This window comes from Phaseolus vulgaris, chromosome 6 (genome assembly GCF_000499845.2).
Source record: "Phaseolus vulgaris cultivar G19833 chromosome 6, P. vulgaris v2.0, whole genome shotgun sequence".
NCBI lineage: Eukaryota > Viridiplantae > Streptophyta > Magnoliopsida > Fabales > Fabaceae > Phaseolus > Phaseolus vulgaris.
In genome coordinates, this window is record NC_023754.2 from 16,839,390 (window position 1) to 16,862,963 (window position 23,574).

General features: G+C 33.1%; 1 protein-coding gene and 1 long non-coding RNA gene across 3 annotated transcripts; one reads left to right on the forward strand and one right to left on the reverse strand.

Moving 5' to 3' along the window:
- Nucleotides 1–220: 220 nt before the first annotated feature.
- On the forward strand, nucleotides 221–2,037 carry LOC137831394 (uncharacterized). Its single transcript, XM_068639058.1, has 2 exons — nucleotides 221–354; nucleotides 1,068–2,037. The coding sequence occupies exon 2, from the start codon at nucleotides 1,075–1,077 to the stop codon at nucleotides 1,735–1,737; it is 663 nt and encodes a 220-aa protein (XP_068495159.1). The 5' UTR covers nucleotides 221–354; nucleotides 1,068–1,074; the 3' UTR covers nucleotides 1,738–2,037.
- A 16,419-nt stretch (nucleotides 2,038–18,456) lies between these two features.
- On the reverse strand, nucleotides 18,457–23,574 carry LOC137831392 (uncharacterized). 2 transcript variants are annotated; one of them, XR_011084424.1, is made up of 3 exons: nucleotides 21,106–23,574; nucleotides 19,212–21,028; nucleotides 18,457–18,868 (listed from the first exon to the last, which is right to left on the reverse strand). It is a non-coding gene; the product is annotated as an uncharacterized lncRNA (long non-coding RNA). The 2 variants fall into 2 exon arrangements; XR_011084423.1 differs by having other exon boundaries at nucleotides 18,457–21,028.

Here is a 23,574-nt window from a genome sequence, read left to right on the forward strand (position 1 = left end):
GTTGAGTCCGTTTTAAAACGAAAAGTGAGTTGAAACCTAACGGCCAAACTAACCTCTTTTTGTCGTTTTTTTAGCATGATTGTCTTATGTCACATTTTCCATATAAAACCCTAAATACTTTTCTTTTATAGAAAAATAATTATAATAAAACCCAAAAGCAAATACAAAAGGTAAAAGACACAATTAGCCTCTAACAAATTTTAAAATACAAAGCGTTGTCCCTATAAAACCTAAAGACATTACTGCAAACCCTGAGATATTGAAGCTGCTGCATCAAACTTTCGACCGCCGCCGCCGCCGCCACTGCAGGTCGCTTCCACCGCTGCCGGCTTCTCGTCGTCTCCCTCTTTTCATGTATGCTGTTAGCTTTGTTTCACCTTGCGTATATGTATATTGCACTGTTCTAGTTACACCCCATTGACCTAATTTGATTTGGTTGTCAAATTGTTCTGATTGTGAACAGGGAAAACAAAAACAAAAATAAAAATCTGCGATGTTTTCGTAGAAACAGGGTTTGTCCTTCCGTTGAATTTAATAACTCCTTTTATTCTCACAAATTGGCTAAAACCTTGCACAAATCCATGCTTTAAGCTCTATTGGAACGTATTATGAAGTTTTTATCTTTGAATTTGATAAACGATTGTGGAGGAATAGGTTTTTGTTATTCTATATTTTCTTATAAAATTGTGAAGGATTTGAAAAGGAAGTGAAAGTGCTGTATGTTAATGTGTGAGTCCTTAGTTAATAATTGTCCATTCGTATAACGGAGAATAATCCAATCAGTTAATAAGGAGGTTCAGAGCACCTGATCAGTTTTATGTTCTTGCAAAATTTGGCTTTTTTTCTGTTTTGGAATGCTCTGAGCATCATAGCTATGTGAAGTGGCCTGCTGCTGCTATTTTATACTAGGAAATCGCAGCTATTTCAAACAATTTGTGATTGATAATTATGCTGCTCATTAGTCATGTCTAGAACTGAGAAGTAGATTTGGGCTATTTAAATTTTAGTTCTGCGTTATCCTTTTTGTATATTTTAAATCAACTTATTTTGGGTTGCTTTTGGAACAGTTGCAGAATGGTGTCAAATCAGACAGCTTCTACCATGGATATTGAGACTGTCCCATCTGAAGCCAAAATTCTGCCACCAAAGCCAGAGTTTGAGCCTTTGAAGCCTCATGAGATGTCTGAGGGACAGGTTCAGTTCCGCAAGGTGAATGTTCCACCTCATCGTTATACCCCTCTCAAGAAAGCTTGGATGGATATCTATACTCCCATTTATGAGCAGATGAAAATTGATCTCCGTATGAATCTGAAAGGTCGTAGAGTTGAGCTGAAGACAAGGTCTGATACACCTGATATTAGTAACCTGCAAAAATGTGCTGATTTTGTCCATGCTTTCATGCTGGGTTTTGAAGTCATAGATGCGATCGCTCTTCTGCGTCTGGATGAGCTCTACATTGAGTCCTTTGAGATCAAGGATGTTAAAACACTTAGAGGCGATCACTTGTCTCGTGCTATTGGAAGGTTATCTGGCAAAGGTGGTAAAACAAAGTTTGCAATTGAGAACGCGTCAAAGACAAGAATCGTGATTGCTGACACCAAAATTCACATATTGGGATCTTTTGCCAACATAAAGATTGCCAGAGATTCTCTTTGTAGCCTGATTCTAGGATCACCAGCAGGAAAGGTGTATTCAAAACTAAGAGCGGTTACTGCTAGATTGGCAGAAAGGTTTTGATCTTCTCTTAGTCATGCCATTATAGGATTATTTTTTTTGTTCCCTTGGACTATAACTATCTAGTATGTTGAGTATGATATTGTGAGGAGTTGCTTCATTCAGTTCCGCTATCCAAGTCCAAATCAATCAATGTTATGAGTGTGAAGCATGACTGTGTAAGTGAAGTTTTGGCCGTGATCATGAATACATTGATACAAATTAGTGTTATTTATGAATGTTTACTGATTGATTGTTACAGAAAGTTCTGTTAACTTGTGTACCGAGTTCGTTATCTACAATAGATGATAAATCGTTTTTGTATTTGTATGAGTATATGTTACCTTCTTGAAATGACTCTTTTAGTCTCTATTTCTTTAAATTGACTCTGATAAGAGAAAAAATCAATGATAAATAGGTTATTTCTTATTCGTTTTATCATGTGAATTACATAAACCAAAATACTAGTTAACCATCAAATTCTATCATTAATAATCAAAATTGAAACACGGGCTATGAATGTTTACGTGAATATGTGACCTTAAAAACCTTTTAATTTTAATCATGAATACATAGGTACATGATCCAAATTTTCTTTTCAATTATAAATATACAAAACTAGTGTGTATACAAATGCCTGTATGTGGGAGTTTAGGGGTTATCTCTGCTTAAAGTTCAAAATGTAAGATCATTTTCAACGTCTTTAATGAAAGTGAAAATGGAAAAGCATAAATTTATTAACTAGTTGGTTTAAGATGAAAGATTCTACTAATTAACAAAAATTGATTACAAATGACAAACTACTCCTAATTAATCTTTTCAATCTTCTCATAATGTCATGAATTCAATTCTTTTTTTCTTGCACTTCTGGTTACAAATCTATAAAATATTTCAGGAATGTTACTCTTGTATAAAGGAGACATAATTTAAGCTTCTTCACAAATGAGTCACAAACCTATAAAATATGCTTTAGGAATGTTACTTTTGTATTAAGGATACATAGTATATAAAATATGCTATAAAGGATACATAGTTTAAGCTTTTTCAGAAACAAGTTACTTTACAATCTATTATAATTATACGATACAAAAGACAATGTAAATATTTATACAAAAGAAAATATAAAGAATATGTAAAGATTGTTATATTTTCTCACAAAACTTTCTTCATTTGTATAGCTTACTTAAGTATAATCGTTGTTTGAACAATATATATTTCTTTACAAATTTTCATATATAATTTTTACGATATCTAGTGCATAATTACCTGATTTGTATTATTTATTGTAATTGTGTTTTCTTATAGAAGGTTGATTTTTTTCGAAGTTAGAATTGTATAAACACGAAAATAATTTGTAATATATAAATAATCGTTTGTTTCATTCTATTCTATTAGTCTAAGCTCTGTGATTGACTTTGTATACTTTCTTTGTATACGTAAAGCATATATAATTGTTGAATTTATTAGACTTTATATATAAAAAAACACATGAATATTTTTCAACCATTTATATTTATTATATATAAAGAGGATTCTTCTTTATAACCGTTTTTTATATATATAATTTGTTCTGATTCTACCTTTATTTAATATATCTCATTTAAATTTTATTAGTATAATGAAGCATTTTGTCATTTCATATGAATTACTTAAAAAAAATTATTTTTTATTTTTTTAAATTAATGTTATGGGACAATTTTTATATGCAAATTAATTCTCTACTATTTTCTTAATTCCTTATTTTAAAGCAACAAGAGAAAAAGAGAGAGAGAGTACTCTCACCTTACTTCATTCTCACATTAAATAACATTAATTTCGAATCACTCCCTCCACTCTATTTTAAACAACTTTATCCTTTGGTAAAACCATCATTCTTTTTGTATTTATCATAAATTGAATCATAACCTTAACGTGAACATCATCACACTCTTCGATCCCAAAATCATGACTCAACCCCATAAAACTGACTCATGGGGTGAGGTTTGCACCGACTTATATACAATAAAAGGTTCTAATATCTAGTCGATGTGGAATCTCCAACAACATGCTAAAAAAATTGAGTTTTTCTTCTTTTGTCTAGAATAATTTTTTGAAATGGGTTCATCTTGATTTGATGAGAAAATAACATACAACCGTGTAATACTTTTAAGTTCTCCACTTGATAAATATAATGATATTGTCACTGCACTGACACTCTCTAATTATCCCCGTGTAATCATCTTAATCATGAAATAAATAAACTCATGGCCATGGCTATTATCCAAAGTATTATGAAGAATACTACTTGCATATCTATTGTTACTTTGCCTTCAACTCAAAATAATAAAATTGTTTCTATGTAACAATGTTCATTATGCCTTTGTAGGTTGAAATTTTATTTTGAATTAATAAAAGGGCTTATAATGGATTTTGATGAAACAATTGTGAACGAGGTGTGCCTGAGAGTATTGTTATAATATTTTGGAATTTTGTTTTTAAGGATAAGATTGTTCTATATTACATGTTATATTAAATTATTTATTTAATGTTTCTAAATATTGAAGTGATATATGGTATGAATTAGAGTGTCAAGAATATATTGAAGTTGAAGTGATTGCAAACACATCAAGAAGAAAAAATCAGATTGGCATTTTGGTTGAGTTGGAATTGAGAGAGCAATTTGAGATTGCAAAAGTGGGTGAATGTGCAATGGTGCAAAGAAATCAATGAAGCATAAGAAAATGCATATGGGTCCATGCAGGAAGAGATGTTTCACGCAAATGAAGTGGTTAGGGTTCAATCAAACATATAATACTAAATCCTTTGGTACATATACCACATATCCTCCCTGAAGATTGAAGTCAATCTTACCTCAGAATTTCATGACCTCCTACACTTGTGGTAGTCACCTAAATTGGAGAAAATATTCAATTCCATTGCTAAATTTTGATCTTAAAGACTCTTTTAATAGTAAAAGTTAAGTGTCATTTACTTTAGGCAAAAAATTATGATGTAATATAATCACCTAACAATATAATATATCATATACTGGTATGCAGTAACCTTTTTTCATTATAATGTTCATTCATGAATATAATCCATGTGAAGTGTTTATTATGCAAAACTTTCATTCAAATTCTTGGAGTAAATAACTAAGTTAATTTACTTTTCATTTTAGCTTTCCAGTAAAAGTCATTATTTTTATGATCCAAGAAATATTTTTCTATTTATGATCTAAGATTTTAAATTTTATTATGTGTAAATATATTCAGTAAGTCCTATTATACCTAGATCTTAAACTTATATTATTTATATATAACCTAAAATTTAGGAATTTCAAAAACTTTTTGAATTATAATCTTGACATGTGTCCAAAATCAAAGTATTGTGTAAAAAATTAAACTAAATAAACTATAAATTATATATCATCATCATTCATGAAAATGATTGACTTATAAATAGATAATTTCATCATCATTCGAAATAAGTTGTTGCATAAAATGATGAAAATTACAATGACACCAAGCATGATGTTGCAAGAACAACAATAAACTATATATTTTGAAATTTTGTGTAGTGTGCAGAAAGTTGCTACTAGGTCTCCACATATTTTAACATAAGTCACCACTTATATTTACTGAGATTAGAGAACTTAACTTTCACTAAGGTCACTTTTTTCTGGTACTACAGCTTTTGCTTGTTGTTTTGACGAACTGAATTTCTGAATCAATTGTTTCCTGAGATAAATTCATTCCCCCTTTGTTTTGTGGTTTGAACTACCAGTTTTGGAAAGTAAGAATGAAAATATTTATGGAATCTCTTGACAAAGGAGTTTGGGATGCAATTGAAAATGGTCCTTTTGTCCCAAAGTTTGAAAAGGATGGTTCTGTCATTGAGAAACCATGGTCTCAATGGACTGATGCAGAAAGAAAAAAGGCCAAATTCGATTGCATTGCCAAAAATATTATAACCTCTGCTTTAAATTCTGATGATTTTTTCAAGGTCTCGCAATGCAAATCATCAAAAGAAATGTGAGACACTTTGGAAGTCACTCATGAAGGAACAAATGAGGTGAAAAGAGCTAGAAAGCATGCTCTTATCCAAGAATATGAGATGTTTAGAATGCTTAAAGGAGAAACAATTGCTGAGGTGCATAAAAGATTTACGCACATCATCAATCACCTTATGAGCCTTGACAAGACCTTTGATAAAGAAGAGCTGAACATCAAGATCTTGAAATGTCTTGATAGAGCATGGCAACCAAAGGTAACTGCTATTTCCGAATCTAAAGATCTTACATCATTAAGTGTTGCTTCTTTGTTTAGAAAGCTTAGGGAACATGAGCTAGAGATGAATAGACTCAATGTTCAAGAGAGTGAAGATAAGCACACAAGGAGCATAGCCTTGAAAGCATCCAAGCACAAGGGAAAGCAAGATTCCAGTGATGATAGTGATGAGGAAAACCTTAGCTTGCTGTCAAGAAAATTCAGCAAATTCCTAAAGAGAAACCGCAACAAAGACAACAACAAGGATATGTATGGAAACAAGAAACCCAATGATTTCAATTTAAATAACTATACTTGTTTTGGTTGTTGTGAGCAAGGTCATATAAAGGCAAATTGTCCAAACAAGAGCAAAGAGAAAAAAGACTAGCTACAAGGAGAAGAAAGGCAAGACAAAAAGAGCCTACATAGCTTGGGATGAAAATGAGGTGTCATCATCAAGTTCTTCATCAAGTGAAGATGAAAAAGCAAACATATGTTTGGTAGTTGAAAATGATAATGAATCTTGCAGCTCAAGTGAGGTAAGTTCATGTGCTTCCTTAAATGAACAAAATTACAGTGAATTACTTGAAGCTTTTCAAGAAACACATGACGAAACTAATAGATTGGTTCTTTCAAACAACCGATTGAAAGATTTTAACAGTTGGCTTGAAAAGAGAGTTAAATCACTTGAAGAGGATTTGGAAAAAGCAAAAAGTGATTTTGAAAAATTGGAAGATCATTTCAAAAATGCCTCTTGCAAGTGTGATACTCTCATTTACGAAAATTGTGAAAATCTTGAGAAAAAGGTTCACTATCTTGTTGAAACTGTGGACAAGCTTTCAAAGGGGAAATCAAACTTTGAGAATGTTTTGGCATCTCAAAGTCGTGTTTTTGGAAAGGCTGGTTTAGGCTTAAATCCACAGAACAAGCAAGATAAGTTTTCAAAAAGTTTTTCAAGAAAATCAGAAAAACAACCGATTGTTAAGACGAAACAATCGGTTGTTACATGCTTTTATTGCATGAAGAAAGGCCACTCTGTTAGGTTCTGTAAAATAAGGAAATATTATGTTCCAAGAGGTTTTATGAAATGGATTCCTAGGGGTTGTGAAGATTCTAATTGCAAAGAAAAGTCAAACGGACCCAAATCTTGCAACTTGAAATCTTTTATGCAGGAAAACAAAAGAAAAAGGAGAGACTGAGTCATCTGATCAAGTTCTTGAAGAAAAAGACAATCATTGAAGCTGAATCAATGCTATGCAAAAGACCTCAACAGTGAAAAGAGGATTCTTGATCATAAAGCACATGGCTCATTGAAGAATTAACATAAGGATAAGACTTTCCTTTATTTGTTCTTAATTTTTGTTTCAAAGTTTTTTTTTCTCATGGTTAAACAATCCTTTTATGATCAATATCATCTGCTTTGAACTCCTTCTGCTCATGGTTAAAATTCAAAAACAGTTTTTAACTGCTGCAAAAAAACAACCGATTGTTTTGTGTTTAACAACACTATAAAGAAATTGTTTTAATTGCTATTCTGAATTTCTACCCGTTGCAGATCAATTCAAAAGAGAGAATCTTGGTCAAAGAATTTGTGTTGAAAGCTGATTATGTTCAGAGAGGAGTTACAACAGTCATAAAGGAAAATATTCCAAAATCTTGGAAATTCAAGAGCCTTAATGACTAGTCAAAGATCACATGTGAAGACCATGTGATTCTCAGCTTTTTCTGACATTTTCTGTGCAGAGCAGAGTCAAGTCCTCTCTCTTTGAAAATCAGGTACCCATTGAATGAAATTAAATTCAAATTGATTCTTTTTCTGCTATAAAATCTGGTGCAGATTTCTTCCACAAGAACAACCAATTGCAACATCTCTTGCAATATCGCTTGCAACATCTCTTGCAAAAATCTGTGAAGTGAGTTCTACTTTGTTTTCGTCTCTGCCATCATGGAATCAACTCCTCCCACCTCAAAGAGAGTCAAAACCAGGGCTGTAAGGTCTGGAGGAAGGCTAGAAGGCTGGTTTTTTGGAGACAATGATCTTATTGAGAAGTATAGGTATGAAACAAGTATCAAAACGATAAACAACCCCAAGGTTGTATGCTTTGATTGGCTGAAAAGTCAAAAGCTTGATAATGTGAGAAGGCTGCTCAAGGATCAAACTCTCAGAAAGTTCTTGGAGATGAAGGGAAACATATATCCAGATTTGGTGAGGGTGTTCTACACAAACCTAAAGTTTGATGGAAACAATCTAGTTTCTCATGTGAAGGGTGTAGAAATGAAGATAACTCATGAAGTATGGACTGCTGTTCCTAGTCTCAAGTTCTCTGGTCTTAGAATCAACAAGGGAAACCTTGGAGTGGTGGAGGATTTTAACAAAATCCAATTCTACAAAAGTTGCTTGAAGAATAAACATGCTCAAGTTAGTACATGCTCGGTTGGAGGTTTGAAGCTTGATGAGAGATTGCTTGCTCTCATTGTAACTTGGATTCTAACTCCAAGGAGGAGTAATCATTTTGTGCTAACTGAAGAAGATCTGGTTTTTATCTTCTGCATCACCAAGAAAATCAAGATCAATTGGATTCATATCATCAAAGAACACATGCAAAAAGCCATGAGGTTAGGTGATTATCATTATCCATATGTTGTTTTGATATCTAAATTTCTACTCTATTTTGAAGTTAACCTTGAAGATGAAACTTCTGAGTTGGTCAAGTCAACTCAAGAGTTGAACAATGGATCACTCAGCAAGATGGGTTTTACAAAAGTAGGTGGAAAATGGATAAGCAAGGATGGTGATCATGGTGCCTCATCTAGTGGTGCTGCTAATCTTGAACAAGATGAACTTGCTGATATGGATGTTCAAAATGAAGATCAACCTGAAGATTATCAAGATGCTGGACCTAGTGCTGGTGCTAGAGATCAGGAAGATGGAATGCCAACCATGTCTTCTTTTGAAACATACATGATCAATAGGCTTGATACTTTTGGGGAGAATCAAAGGAATCTTCATGATCTGTGTGTTAGCAACTTCCAGAACATTGATAACAAATTCAACAACATGGATGCAAGATTCAGGACTCTGGATGAACAGATTGAAGCTGTTCAGAATCAAATTTTTGATCTTCAATTTGCTGATGAAGAAGAGTGAAGGAAAAACAACCGATGGGTTATCGGAACAATCGATTGTTTTCTTGCTGTTATCTTTGGTTTTTTAAATTTCTTTCTTTCTGCTGTTGCTGCTTTAATTCTGATGTAATCCAAACAATATCTTGTTTTATCTCTTATCTTTGTCTATTTGTGAAGACAAATAGGGGGAGATATATGTTGTGTTTAAGTTTCTGTTTTTATTTGTTAAAACAGTTTGGGATATGTAATATTTTTTTTCTGATATTTAGCTCTGAAGTTTATTACTGTTTATCTGTGCCTAACAAAATATGAGAAGTTCTATGTTTTGTTCAAAGTTCTATTGCAGGTACTGCTTCAGATTTAATCAGGTACAACACAAGCATCAGGGATTTGTCTTCATCAAATAGGGGGAGATTGTTGAACCAAGTGGTGTTCAAGCTTTGAAGAATCCAAGTCCTCTGTTGTGCTTGATGTTGTTGTGCTGATTTAGCTTTGTTCTGGAGTAGTTTATATGTTGTAATCCACCCTTTGATTAAATCTAAAGCATTAGCATTCTCAATCTTTGTGAAAGTAAAATGTTTTCAAACTAAGTTAAAACAACCGATTGTTTTGTCGAAACAACTGATTGTTTGTACTTAGGTGTTTTGAGAAAAAGATTGAAAACTGTTTTTAAAATGGTTGAACTGTTAAGTACCAAAACAACCGATTGATTCGAGGAAACAACCGATTGTTTGTTTTGGGACCATAACTGAAAAACTGTTTTATCTTTGACTGAGCTTTAAATATTTTAACTACTTACGCTTCAGTCATTAAATGTTTTGACCAATCTTTTAATGCAATTTAAGAGTTTGTTAAGATTTGATAATAAACTACATCTTTGAATATATTCAGAAAAATAGATTTGCAAATTAAGAATCTTTGACAAGTTTTTGCTAAGAGTTTTTTTTTGAGTTTTTCAAGGAGCTGAGATTGCTAAGAGTTTGTGATTGATCAAAGTGTATGGAATAGGATTCTACTTGTATTGATTTCAGATTATCTTCTGTAACAAGTGTAATCCTTGTACTCTATTGAACAAGTATTCATTTCTGTGTTTGCTGAGATTGGCCGTGTGTTCTTGAGGGGTTCAAGATCAACAATCTTAGTGTTGGTGTGTTGGCCAAGGAGAGTGTGTTTCTTGAGGTGTTCAAGGTCATTCTCTAGGTTGTTGTGTAAGTGATCAAGGTGTGATTGCTTAGTGGATTTCCTCAGGGTTCTGAGAAGACTGGATGTAGCTCTGGGTTTGGAGTGAACCAGTATAAACAACTGTGTACAATCTCTCTATCTCTAACTCTTTAAATTCAGTTTATTTTGTTGTTTGCTGGTATAAACAACCGATTGTTTTTTCTGGTACTACAGCTTTTGCTTGCTGTTTTGGCGAACTGAATTTCTGAATCAATTGTTTCCTGAGATAAATTCATTCCTGTTTTAAAATTTTGCGAAAACTATCTTTAAACAATTCACCCCCCTCTAGTTTAAAGCCATCTTTTCTAACAAAATCGTCTAATCTTAGTGTCAATGTAGTTAGTCAGACTAAGTGGTGATCTGTGTAGAAATAAATGGTGACCTACTACCAATTTTCTGCACAGTTAAGTAATTTTAGAATTTTTGAGTTGTGTTGTCCTTGTGTGGGGTGGTGCAATGCATGAGGTGTGTGTAAAGTTATCTAGTCAAGGAAACAAAGGTTAAGTTCTATAATCTCACTGCTAATATAGTTAGTTAGTCGCAATCAAATTAAGTGGTGAATTTTGTATGAACAATTTAGCATTGTGTTCTTCTTGTGTAGGGTGGTGCATGAGGTGTGTGCAAAGTGATTTTACTAAAGGACACTAAGGTATGATTATCTAAACTTAATGTCAATGTTGTCTAGTAGTTTTTTACCATTTAATTAACTTCTTATTTTGATCCAAACTCAATTGGTTCTTTATCTTTTTTGAAAATATGGGTTTTCTAAAAGTTGTGAAATTTCAATCTGTTGAAATGTCAAAACAACCTATTGTTTAACTCTTAGTGTTTTCAAATTGATTTGGAAAAGTTTTGCTTAATTTTGTCTTTGTTGTCAACAAAAACAATCGGTTATTTCGATAAAGCAACTGGTTGTTTTTATGAAATCCTTAACATAAAATTTATTTCAATTTGTTGTTTTGGAAAACAACTTGTTGTTTTTATAACAAAATTTTGTTTTGTGTTTTAGACTGTTTTAAATGCTTCCAACTGCCTTTGGTTTTTGATATAACAACTTTGATCACTTGATTGAGTTTATATAAAGGTTGTTTGATATTTTTTTTCAAGTCACTAAGAAAGATAGTTTATCAAAAACGTTTTTCAAGAGATCAAGAATTTTGGATCATCACTCGTGTGTGGAATGAGATTGGGTGTTTGTGTACTTTTGTAATATAGCTTTGTAAAGCTCAGGTGTATTTTAATCTCTTCTATTTGGACACTATATTTTTTGTATTTATGTGTAAGGTAGTTTCAGAAAAGGTTTTTGAAAACTTTGATGTTGCCAAAAAGTGGTGTGTGTTCTTGAGGGGTTCAAGAACATCACTTTTGGTGTGGGTTTTGTAATTTAAGTTTGATTACATACTGAATTCTCAGTGATTATCTGAGGACTGGATGTAGCTCTTGGTTAAAAATGAACCAGTGTACACCTCTTGTGTGATTCTCTCTATAGGTTCTCTTATACATTGTCTTTAACATTGTTTTATATTTTGTTGGTATAAACAACCGGCTGTATCGAGAAAACAACTGGTTGATTTTCTATAAAGAACCTTAAAACCGAAATTTTAATAAGTTGAACAGAAAATCAATTGGTTGATTTTCATCACTTTTCACTCTACATCCAATCTTTGCAAAAATCTTGTGAAAACAATTCACCCCGCTGCTCCGCCCCGACCCCCTCTTGTTTAGAACATTAATTCTAACAATTGGTATCACGAGCTGAGTTCTTAAAAGTTACTCAAGTTTTGATCCTAAAATCTTTTTGAAAATAACTAAAAAACTACCATTTAGGGAGGGTGCTTCTATATACATACCACCTTTGTTTTGTGGGTTGAACTATCAATTATTGAAGGTTAGAATGAAATTTTTTGTTGAATCAATTAATAGAAGAATCTGGGATGCTATCACAAATGGTCCTTTTATACCTAAGCTTGAAAAATATGATGTTTTTATTGAAAAACCTTGGTCCTAACACCATCCAAGTGGATCAAATGATGTTGCTTAGAGCTCTTCAAATTTGAGAGGCAACAAATTATTAGACCCTATTTTGCACCGATTTCGCGAAGATGGTGTTAAAGAAGAAGACATGCCAATGAAGTTAGGCCTTCCCTCCAGTGATCACCAAAGATAAAAACCCTTCTTCATTCGTGCAACTACTCCCAACACCTTCTACGTGGATCAAATGATGTCGCTTAATGCCCTTAAAATTTGAGAGCAAAAAAATTGGACCCTATTTAGCACCGATTCCACGAAGTTGGTGTTGAAGGAAAAGCTCGCCAATGAAGCGAAGCCTCTCCACGGATGGTCACAACCCTTCTCATCCGTGCGGCTACTCTCGCAAGACCATCTACGCGGATCTATTGATGTTGTCTAGTGCCTTTCAAATTCGAGAGGCAAAAAAATTGGACCCTATTTGGCATCGATTCCGCGAAGGTGGTGTTGAAGGAGAAACCACACAAATGAAGCCAAGCCATACCCCTGGTGGTCACAAAAATCACCCATGACAAAAAACAATATCGCCTAAGGTCCTTAGAAAATCGAGAGGCAACAAAATTGCCCCTATTTGGCAGCATTCATCAATTATGGGTGTTAAAATAAGTCACACGATGAATCCCACAAGTTTTTGAAACGAATTTGGCAAGTTCCAAATTTAAGTCACAAGTCGACCGATTTCGGGCAAGTTTTCGACCGTGGATGACACCAACCCTGGTTGATGGATCAATCATTACATGTGAAGTCATGCCTCACCACCATGAATACAAGTGAAAAACATGAGGGGGGATGCCTCATGGCACACTCTACAAACCAGCCCTTGTGAGGGTTGTTGACTTGAGGAGCACATCCCCACTATAATAGGCTAATATGCAAAAGTTAAATTTGTACAAATAGATACAATTTTTTTTAGCAGAGTGTTTGGGACCTAAAGATCGATTTTTTATGAGATTTTTTCAAATTTTTGAATGATTTTTCTCAGCCCATCACATAATAATATCAAGAAGGTGCCCGCCATATTTTATTAAGATTGGTTAAGGTTTCGAATTTCATGATTTTTTTAAAAACGGTCAAATTTCAAAAATTCAAAAAACTTCATATGGCTTGGTTTTCCCCCCAAACCTTCCCAATATCGTTTTGGGTCTCATTTGTGGTTGATTCCCACCAAGAAGGCTAATAAACCATGAAGTCAAAATTTAATGACTTTTGATACCATAATCCCACTAGTCACCAAAACCATAAAACATGATGACTAAGTACAAAACAAACCAAGATGAGTTGGTTTTACACGTAAATCTTGCCAACATAATTTTGGGTCCACTTGTGCTTGATTCCCACGAAGAGGACTAAAAAATCATGAGGTCGAAATTTCATGACTCTTGGCACCAGAACCCGCTAACCACCAAAATCATCAAATTTGGTTAAATGCAAATCAAACCAAGATTACCTAGTTTTGCCACCAAATTTTTCCCCAACTCATTTTAAAGATCAAAAACGAAAAAATATTCTATTTTTTAAAAAAATGAACAATTTCAATAACCAATTTAGATTAAATAATTATTAGAAATAATCTTCTCATCCGTGCGACTACTCCCGTAACACCATCTCCGCGGATCAAATAATGTTTAGTTCCCTTCAGATTCGAGAGACAACAAAATTGGATCTTATTTCCAACTGATTATGCAAAGATGGCATTGAAGAAAAAACCACACAAAGGAAGCCAGGTCATACCCCAAGTGGTCACAAAATCACCCATGATGAAAAATAGTGTCGCCTAGGATTCTTAGAAAATCGAGAGGCAACAAAATTGGCCCCTACTTGGCACCATTCATGCATTATAGGTGTTAAAATAAGCAACACGATGAATCCCACAAGTTTTTGAGTGATTTTTTCCAATCCATCACATAATAATATAAGAAGGTGCGCACCATAGTTCATCAAGATTGGCCAAGGTTTCAAATTGCATAATTTTTTTTCAAAACGGTAAAATTTCCAAAATTCAAAAAAAACTTCAAGATGGCTTGGTTTTTCCCCAAACCTTCCCAACATCATTTTCGGTCTATTTGTGGTTTATTCCCGCCAAGAAGGCTACCAAACCATGAGTCGAAATTTAATGACTTTTTGCACCAAAATCCCACTAGGTTCCAAAACCACCAAACATGACTAAGTACAAATCAAATCAAAATGACTTGGTTTTGCCCCTAAAACTTGCAACCATCATTTTGGGTCCATTTGTGGTTGATTCTCAACTAAAGAACTAAAATACCATGAGGTCGAAATTTCTAAGACTCTTGGCTAGCCACCAAAATCACCAAATTTGCCTAAATGGAAATCAAACCAAGATGACTTGGTTTTGCCACCAAACTTTCCCCCATCTCATTTTGGATGCATTGGAGGGTGTTTCCCATCAAGAGGGCTAAAACATCAGGAGGTCCAAATTTCATGATTCTTGGCTCCAAAACCTACTAGTCCTCACAACCATCAAACTTGGCCAAGTGCAAACTAAATCAAGATGACTTGGTTTTGCCACCAAACTTTCTCTACCTCATTTTAGATGCATTTGTAGGTGTTCTCCATCAAGAGGACTAAAAAACCATGTGGACCAAATTTCATAACCGTTGGCAACAAAACCCGGTTATCCACCAAGACCACCAAACTTGGCTAAGTGCAAATCAAAACAAAATGACTAGATTATGCCGCCAAACTTTCCTTGTCTTATTTTGGATGCATTTGTGAGTGTTTCCCATCAAAAGGGCTAGAAGACCATGAGGTCAAGATTTCATGATTGTTGACACCAAAATCCGGTTATGAAAAACATTAATTAGTTACCACACTTTTTTTGAACCATATGACTCATTGAACAAATACAAAAATTGTAAGATTTTACTATTCGTTATCTTTCTGAACTTGAGTAAGATCTCAATTTTAACTACCATGCTCATAACTAAATCAAGATGAATTTTATCTTAATTTTAAAAGTAAGAATATACTTAAAGATATATTTATAATGATTATTTTCATATAATGTGTAATTTGATGTTGAATATGTTTGATTGTAGTATAATATGTTTTATTGAATAATGTGTTTGTTTGTAGATTTTAAAGTTAACTTTTAGGTTTCTAACATTTGCTTTGATGTAACAATTTTATAGTTTTCCAACATTTGCTTTGATGTAGCAATTTTATATACTATAGGGGCATTTTGTGTTACTGATGGACACGAATTTTAATTAAAATTGATATCTGTACCTTTAAAGGTTTAAGATGAATTGACTCTATGTCAATTAGATTATTTTTTAGTAAATGGATATCTTCAAATTAGAAAAATATGAAGTGACTAGTTGCACAAGTATGTAGTGAGTTACAAATTAAGATAAGGTAAGTTGTTTCATAATTTCATTTCAAACAAAGATCAATGTAGGACTATATATCTATATATGTATAAAATGGTTTAAAATATTCCCAATAAACCAAGGATGATAAAAAAAATTATTCAACAAAAAACTTTCTAAAATAAGATTTGTAATTGAATTTTGTGAATTCCTTAAATCAAAGTGCCAACTCTTATGAATGTGAACCTACTAATAAATATTGGATGAATGTAGAGTTAAAACAGGATCAATACACTCTTTTGCTTTTTACCATAATAGGGAAGAAAGCAAAAAAAAATTAAGAACAAGATTTAAGAATCCTTTGGTTTCAAATTAGACTATAGAAAAGAATTTCAGACAGTGTAGAATGAAAAAACATATCTCTGCGACCCTTAATAACTGATTAAAAATCACAAACGAAAAATCATTCTATTTTTAAAAAAAAAACAATTTCAATAATAACTCAATCAGATGAAATCATTATTAGAAATAATCTAATAAAGGACTTTAAGATTTGCTCAACAACAATACAAATACCTTTCTACTAGAAGGTAATATGATAAATATGAGTGTATACCAAGCATTTTGTTTAATGATTACTATAGAGAATCATTTGCCAAGAAAGGACTTCTAGATTATTTTTCAAACAGCAATAACCATTAAAGGCAATATATCAATCATGAATAATTTTAAAAGAACCACTGCGATTCTGTTATAATCAATGATCATATTAACAAAACATCTATGTAATTCAATGCAAAAATAAATATAGCAATAAAAAATGCAAGTATATTCCTAGAAAACATTTGATAAACACATCACATATTTCAAAAAAACTCAATGATATTTAATTAAGGGAAAAGATATCTAGACAAAAATGAGCACATAACACAATGATATTTTTCAAACTTTCCAAATATATGACATAAGAAAAATAGTGAATGGAAATGGAATAAAACCTAAAGCTTCAGATTAAGTCTTCACTGCAACAGATAATCAAATCATCAGGGTCATTCCAAATATTTTAAATACTGTTGTTTCTTATTCTCATATTAGAGATAGAACTAAATAGAGCTCTTATATAATGTTGTTTCTCATTTCCTCATTCTCAGATTGGAGAGAGAAATGAATAAAGCTCTCAATTGGAGAAAAAATTATTAGAAATCTAATAGAGGGCTTTAAGATTTGTTCAACAGCAATAAAATATGAAAATGGAATAAAACCTAAAGCAACACATTAATAGATAATCAAAATATTAGGGTCATTCCAAATATTCCAAATACTGTTGTTCCTCATTCTCATATTGGAGATAGAACTAAATAGAGCTCTCATATACTCTCATTCTCATATTGGAGAGAAAACTGAATAGAGCTCTTATATACTCTCTTTCTCATATTGGAGAGAAAACTACAGCTCTCATATTGGAGAAAACTGTTGTTTCTCATTCTCATATTGAAGATAGAACTAAATACACCTCTCATGTTGGGGATCATTCTCATATTGTAAGATAGAAGAGATCATATCAGATCAAGGATGCGGTGGGTCATATTCAGAATGTAACCCAAAACTACTAAAAACAATAAAATGCAAGATTATTTCTCAGCAAACAAAACAATACAAAATCAAATTGTCCAATGTTCTTGATAATTTAGTAAATGAAGTAATAACTAAGAAAATGACCTTTCAAATTTGCTACACCTGAGCAAATCCAAAACTAATTCGGTACTATACTAAAGATCAATAATTATCTATTTTCAATAAGTTCAATTGCACCATGTAAAAGGGTCAAATTTCACAAATAAAGACATGAGAAATATAAGGGTAACAAAACCTTTAGCTTGACATATCCCTGGCTAGTTTTTCCACGTCCTACCTCACATATCAGTCTCAAAAAATATGCTCAATGTACAAAGTTTCAAATAAAAGGGAGACATCTACACCGAGAGCACTGTATTATTATCAACCTTTAATGTGCTGAAAAGGAATCAACATAATCACAAATCAAATAGCTAGATTTGATAGATTTCAATAATCAAACAAGAACTATACTCAAATCTATGATTTTTAATCCTCAACCGGAATCCTGCTTAAACTCTTATGCCTGTTACAATTAGGCATGAAATCCCACCCTGCAAGATTATACAAAGAATAATAACTAGAAAGAAAATAAGGAATTCAAAAGATTAAAAAAACCTAAAGTTTTACAGGAACTCCGTGTTTCCCAAACATATGTCACACGTCCATTATCTCCCAGTAAAGGACGAGAGGAAACTTGGAGAATTAAATCAAGAAAACTAATCTCTATCTTAAGATATTACATGCAGTGCAGGCAGATTACAAGAAACAATTCCAAGTACTGATGGAGAGAAACAGGTTAACAATACAACCTTTATGTCCAGAAAAATTACATGATAAGACCAAATTAACAAGCTTCTGAGATTGAACAAGATCAGCAAGGGATTAAAATTGAGAAATATAGCAATCAATAAGATGATCAGACCAGTAAAGAGTAAATCATACCCAAAATTCACAAAGACAGCCACTGCTTCAACAACCAACCACATAGTAAAAGACAAATCCTCCCCAAATTCAAGTGCCTACTTATAAACCTAGAACGCATCCCAAGCCTATGAGAAACACAAATAAGTGGGAAAAGTAAGAAAGTTGTTTGATAGCAATGAACACAAACAAATGCAAGTCGAAGGGAATGGAACTCCATCATCGAACGAATAACCACAACACCTCCAAATAACACATCCCTAGAATGCAGTGAAACTAAATACCATAGCTGAGAAGTAAGAAAGAAACAAAGATTGTTTTGACTACAACGAAAATGAAAAGAAACTCTTTTCTTTTAAATGACTCCCTTGCTGAAAGAAGTGTCTCGGGGGACTAGAAAGAGAAAGTAAAATGGCTGACCCAGACATTTATAGTGTCTGTCATAAAGAGGTAATTCCCAATCCACAAGTTTATCCGTGAATAGTAGCAGCAAAGAAAATAATAAAAGCAAAGAATAAAACCTATGTTTTGTGTCTGAAACAAAAAACATGAACTCCAAAGCCCATTGAACAAGGCTGCAGAGATTGGAGATATAAATCCTTACTCCCTCCCTAGGCTTCCACCAGATAGCAGATGAAGAGGATATTGCTTTTGGAAAATAAATATCTGCAAAGCATCAAAGCAATTATAACCATAATATATTAATTCTGGGAAGTGAAACCATAATAATTATAATTAATCCCTTAGAAAAAAAAAAGAGACATTTACAGTATCTTCATGTTCTCTTGTGTATACAGTCTCACTTTCTGATATCAGTCAAAGTAATATACTTGCCTCCATATTTCCTTTTCATACTAATTAAAACTATACAAACTAGTAAAGTTCAAGTATTAGAAAGCAACAGACAAAATTTCATGTGTCCATATTAATAACAGGGTCATTAAACAAGATAGCTAGAAATTAGTACAATACTAAAAATATACCAAAATGAAGATTAAATGCCATTCACCTTCAACTTTGAGAACTGATCAGCCAACAACAGATCCTATGAACCAAGTCAATCAATCTAAAGAAAGATAAAAAAAATAAAATAGAGTACCAAAAGATTGAAATTTTGTAATTTAACTTTTAAGTTTAGGGCATCCATGTAAGTAAGTTTGAAACAAAACACAGTTATATCAAGCTTAGCATGATTAATTATGAACTCCATATGCCAAGTAGGCATTTTAGTGCAGTTGGATATGCAGTAACTTGTCAATAATCATTGTCCCCGTTTACAATCAAATGACTAAGACAATATGTCTGGCAAAATGGTTTATTGTTAGGCACCAAAAATAGATTATGAAAAAAATACGAAGTACACTGAAGTAAAAAGGAGTGGTAAAAAAAAAGAATGTTTTTTCACCAGTGGTAAACGCCATTGAACAAGACTGCAATAAAATAGAAGAAACATTAGGAGCAAAAGAGTGGAATTATTATAACTAAATCTTGTCAAATATTAGGATTTATGAAAAAACCTAAAATTTAAAATAAAAGTTATCTAATAATTCCTGAAAGTTGAGTAAAATTCAATTAAATCTGACTCTACAAACTCGCATAAAATAAATAAATTCAAAATGTAAAACAGATATTGTTCTTACCAAGTAAAGTTTAAATGCCTCTTGAAAAGAATCATGCTTCAAGACTAGCTTCAAAATATTTCATAAATTAAAAAAAGATTAAGAACCTTAGAAGGAACTATAGATGGAAGTATGAATATCAGAATATCCAGTGACTTGATATAAAAAAGACAAAGGCCAAACTTTCAGTAAAACTCTATAGAAAAAGTACTTTCAACTCTATAGAAAAAGTACTTTCAACGTTTTTCTTCTGAAGCTTCATTTAGCATTCCTTTATCACTTTTGATTGAATTAACTTCCACTTAATCAACGTTTCTATCTATAGCTTATATTGTGCTTCTCATATGTCCAAACATAATCTTCTCAATAGGAGATAATTCAACTTTCTCCGAAATATATTTGTTCTTAGTTTTATCTTTTCTCATGTCTATCCATCTCATCCCTTAACCCTAAACTCTAAACTTTAAACCTTAAACCTAAATATTAAATCCTAATCCTAAATCCTAAACCCTACATCCTAAACCCTAAACTTACTTATTATCACTGCTTAATATTAACTACCATAGAGCATTGACCATCTTATACATGTATTGTAGAGTGTTTGAAAGACATTTCATTTCACGAATTGTGCTTTAAACAGTTTTAGCCAACAGAGATTGCTGATCTAGACATGCAAAATCCAAACGGTTGCATAGTTCGTTAACTCAATCTCTAGATTCTGCCATAAGGAAATCAAGTTGTTCTTGCTCCTATGCAATCTCAACCACAACTTCCTACCCCTGATAATCTTCCTCAATCAATTCCCGTTTTCCTCCCCCTGATGGTAATCCTAAACCTCCTCCACAACAGGGTTTACCACATCTACCTCCAGTTCAACTTCCAAACCAATTCTCTCCAAACCACCTGAGTCAACACCTCATCCCCAATATCAGACAGCAATATCAGCAGAACCCACATCCCCAATACCCTTCCACTACATAAGATAGAGCATAATCCAATGCAGGGCAAGTTAATTAAGCTAACAATAACAGCAGAATGGAAAGTCTCTAGGAAACGAAGGCTAAAATAACCAAATGATCAACAACAAATAACAAAAAAATGACGAAAAAAAAACAAAAGAAAGGGCACATCACCGTGAAGTTATAGAGAATATGGCGAGAGAAAAGGATACGTACCACGCAAAGCTAAGGGTTATGTCTCTGCAGATCTGAAACAGAACACGAACGAGTCAGTGAGTGAGTGACAGTTTTTCCCTACCCCTACCAAGAGTAATTCTCCAAATACCTGAGTAACGGTTTTCTCATGCTACTCCAATGCCTTTAAGATAGGAACAATTCCTGATATGAAAAGGAAGAAAACAACCAAAGAACAAAACCCACAGAAGAAAATAGCAAGTTCAGAATGAAGATATATTAGAGATCACGGCTAGAACAAATAAGTAGAAAGGAAACTCATAAAAATTAGGTTATCCCAAGTTGTAAGTCGTTCTAATCTTATGATTTTTAATACTCAGTCGGAAAATTCTGAGAAGGAACGAATGCTTTAATTTTCAGAAATAAAATAACAATTCCAACAAGAATGATCAATCCAAAGGTTTGGAAAACTAATAAAAGAGCCAAAGACCTATATTAGAGGCTTATACGAGAAGGCATGAAAATTGAGTAGTGAACTTTTCAAACCAAGAAGCAAACCATCAAATCAAAGATTAAAAGCCAACCGCACTTGTCCCATGCTCATCCCACAAATAGCATCCTATGAACCATACACCAGCAAAATACAACCAGGATTATAATCAAACCATCAAAGAAATATTTAGCTTCACAAATAACAGAAATTCCACAATTCAATCTTTGGAGATCAAGTAGAGAAAATAATTTAAACATCGAACACCATTCAATCCAACATTTGAGACGAATCTCATCGAGAAATTAGGATATCCTGGGAGTTGCAGCCATTTTAAACTCTTTAGGATTTAGGGTCAGAAACTCGAATTGATGAACTGTGGTCACAACCCTTCTCATTCGTGCAGCTACTCCCGCAACACCATCTACGCGGATCAAATAATGTCGTCTAGTGTCTTCAAATTCGAGAGGCAACAAAATTGGATCCAATTTGGCACTGATTCCCCGAAGATAGTGTTGAAAAAGAAGCCACACAAATGAAGCCAGGCCATACCCCTGGTGGTCACAAAAATCACCCATGAAGAAAAACAGTGTCGCCATTAGAGGATTATCCGAGAAGGCATTAAAGTTTGAGTAGAAAACTTTTCAAACCAATAAGCAAACCATCAAATCAAAGGGTAAAAGCCAACCGCACTTGTCCCATGCTCATCCCACAAAATGCGTCTTATGAACCATAGGTAAGAAATTATGTATATTAATTTCTATAAAGTGACTCACATGACTTAGAGTTTGGGCTTTGGGCCCAAATATGATTTAATAATAATAATAATAAAATTAAAGGCCCATTGGTTAATGTGAGAAATATATATCTGATGATATACCTAATGGAAAACCTACATCTGATGGAGATTGGGTACTAAAGGCTATAGGGTTCTGTCTCTGCAAATAATAGTTGTCTCACTATTAACCATCACGAAAGTATGTGACAAGAACGGAATTGCAAGAGATAGATTGGGATAAAGGAGATAAAGTAACTGCTCAATTAGGATCACTCATGGATCAGGTAAGTGCCTATTCCTTCTTGATTGTATGATTGTGTAAGAATCATGATATGATAAGATCTATTTGTGAACATAAATTGTATGTGTTCAATTTACGTTTATTCATGTTTTGACTTACACCATACACATAAAAATACAACCAGGATTATAAAAAAACCATCAAAGAAATATTTAGCTTCACAAAAAACAGAATTTCCACAATTCAATCCTTGAAGATCAAGTAGAGAAAATAATTCAAATATCGAACACCATTCAATCCAACAATAGAGACGAAACTCATCGAGAAATTAGGATATCTTGAGTTGTAGTCGTTGTAAACTCTTTAGAATTTAGGGTCAGAAACTCAAATTGTTGAACTGTGGTTACAACCCTTCTCATCCGTGTAGCTACTGCCGCAACACCATCTACGCGGATCAAATAATGTCGTCTAGTGTACTTCAAATTCGAGAGGCAACAAAATTGGATCCTACTATTCCGCGAAGATGGTGTTGAAGAAGAAGCCACACAAATGAAGCCAGGCCACATGTATCAAACTTGTACATACACAGTTGTTACTTGGACAATTCCTAATCCAAAAAACCCAGAAGACTTCTGACTTTTCCCAAACCCTACCCCTCAAAACAACAATCAAGAATTCGGGGGAAATGATAAGTACACTAAAGAGTTCAGGTTACCAAAAACAGAAAATCCAAACAAGTTTAGCCTGTCACGAATAAATGCACAACAAGATTCAAACATAATCGTTACTCAAAAAGACGAAGTATACAAACAATAACACAAATTCAAAACCAAGAGTGATATTCACTCACAACATGATCGATAAGACGTAGCATGTAAAATAATGCAAACACCACGGCAGAGAAACAAATGACAACGGAATCCTTATGTTTGGTGATCAAATCCGAAAAAATCAAATAGAGGAAATTCTAAACACTTTTGGATTTTAATCCTCGACCAATCTTTATATTTTGATAGAACTCTGTCACCAAATAAAATACTGCATTCAAATAGCTAGTCACGAATGAACACATCAGAAAATGTAAGGGTAACAAAACTTAAAGGCTTCAAAT

What these genes read in the sequence shown, in the direction of transcription:
- LOC137831394 (XM_068639058.1), top strand. Translation starts at nt 1,075, where the DNA reads ATGGTGTCAAATCAGACAGCTTCTACCATGGATATTGAGACTGTCCCA.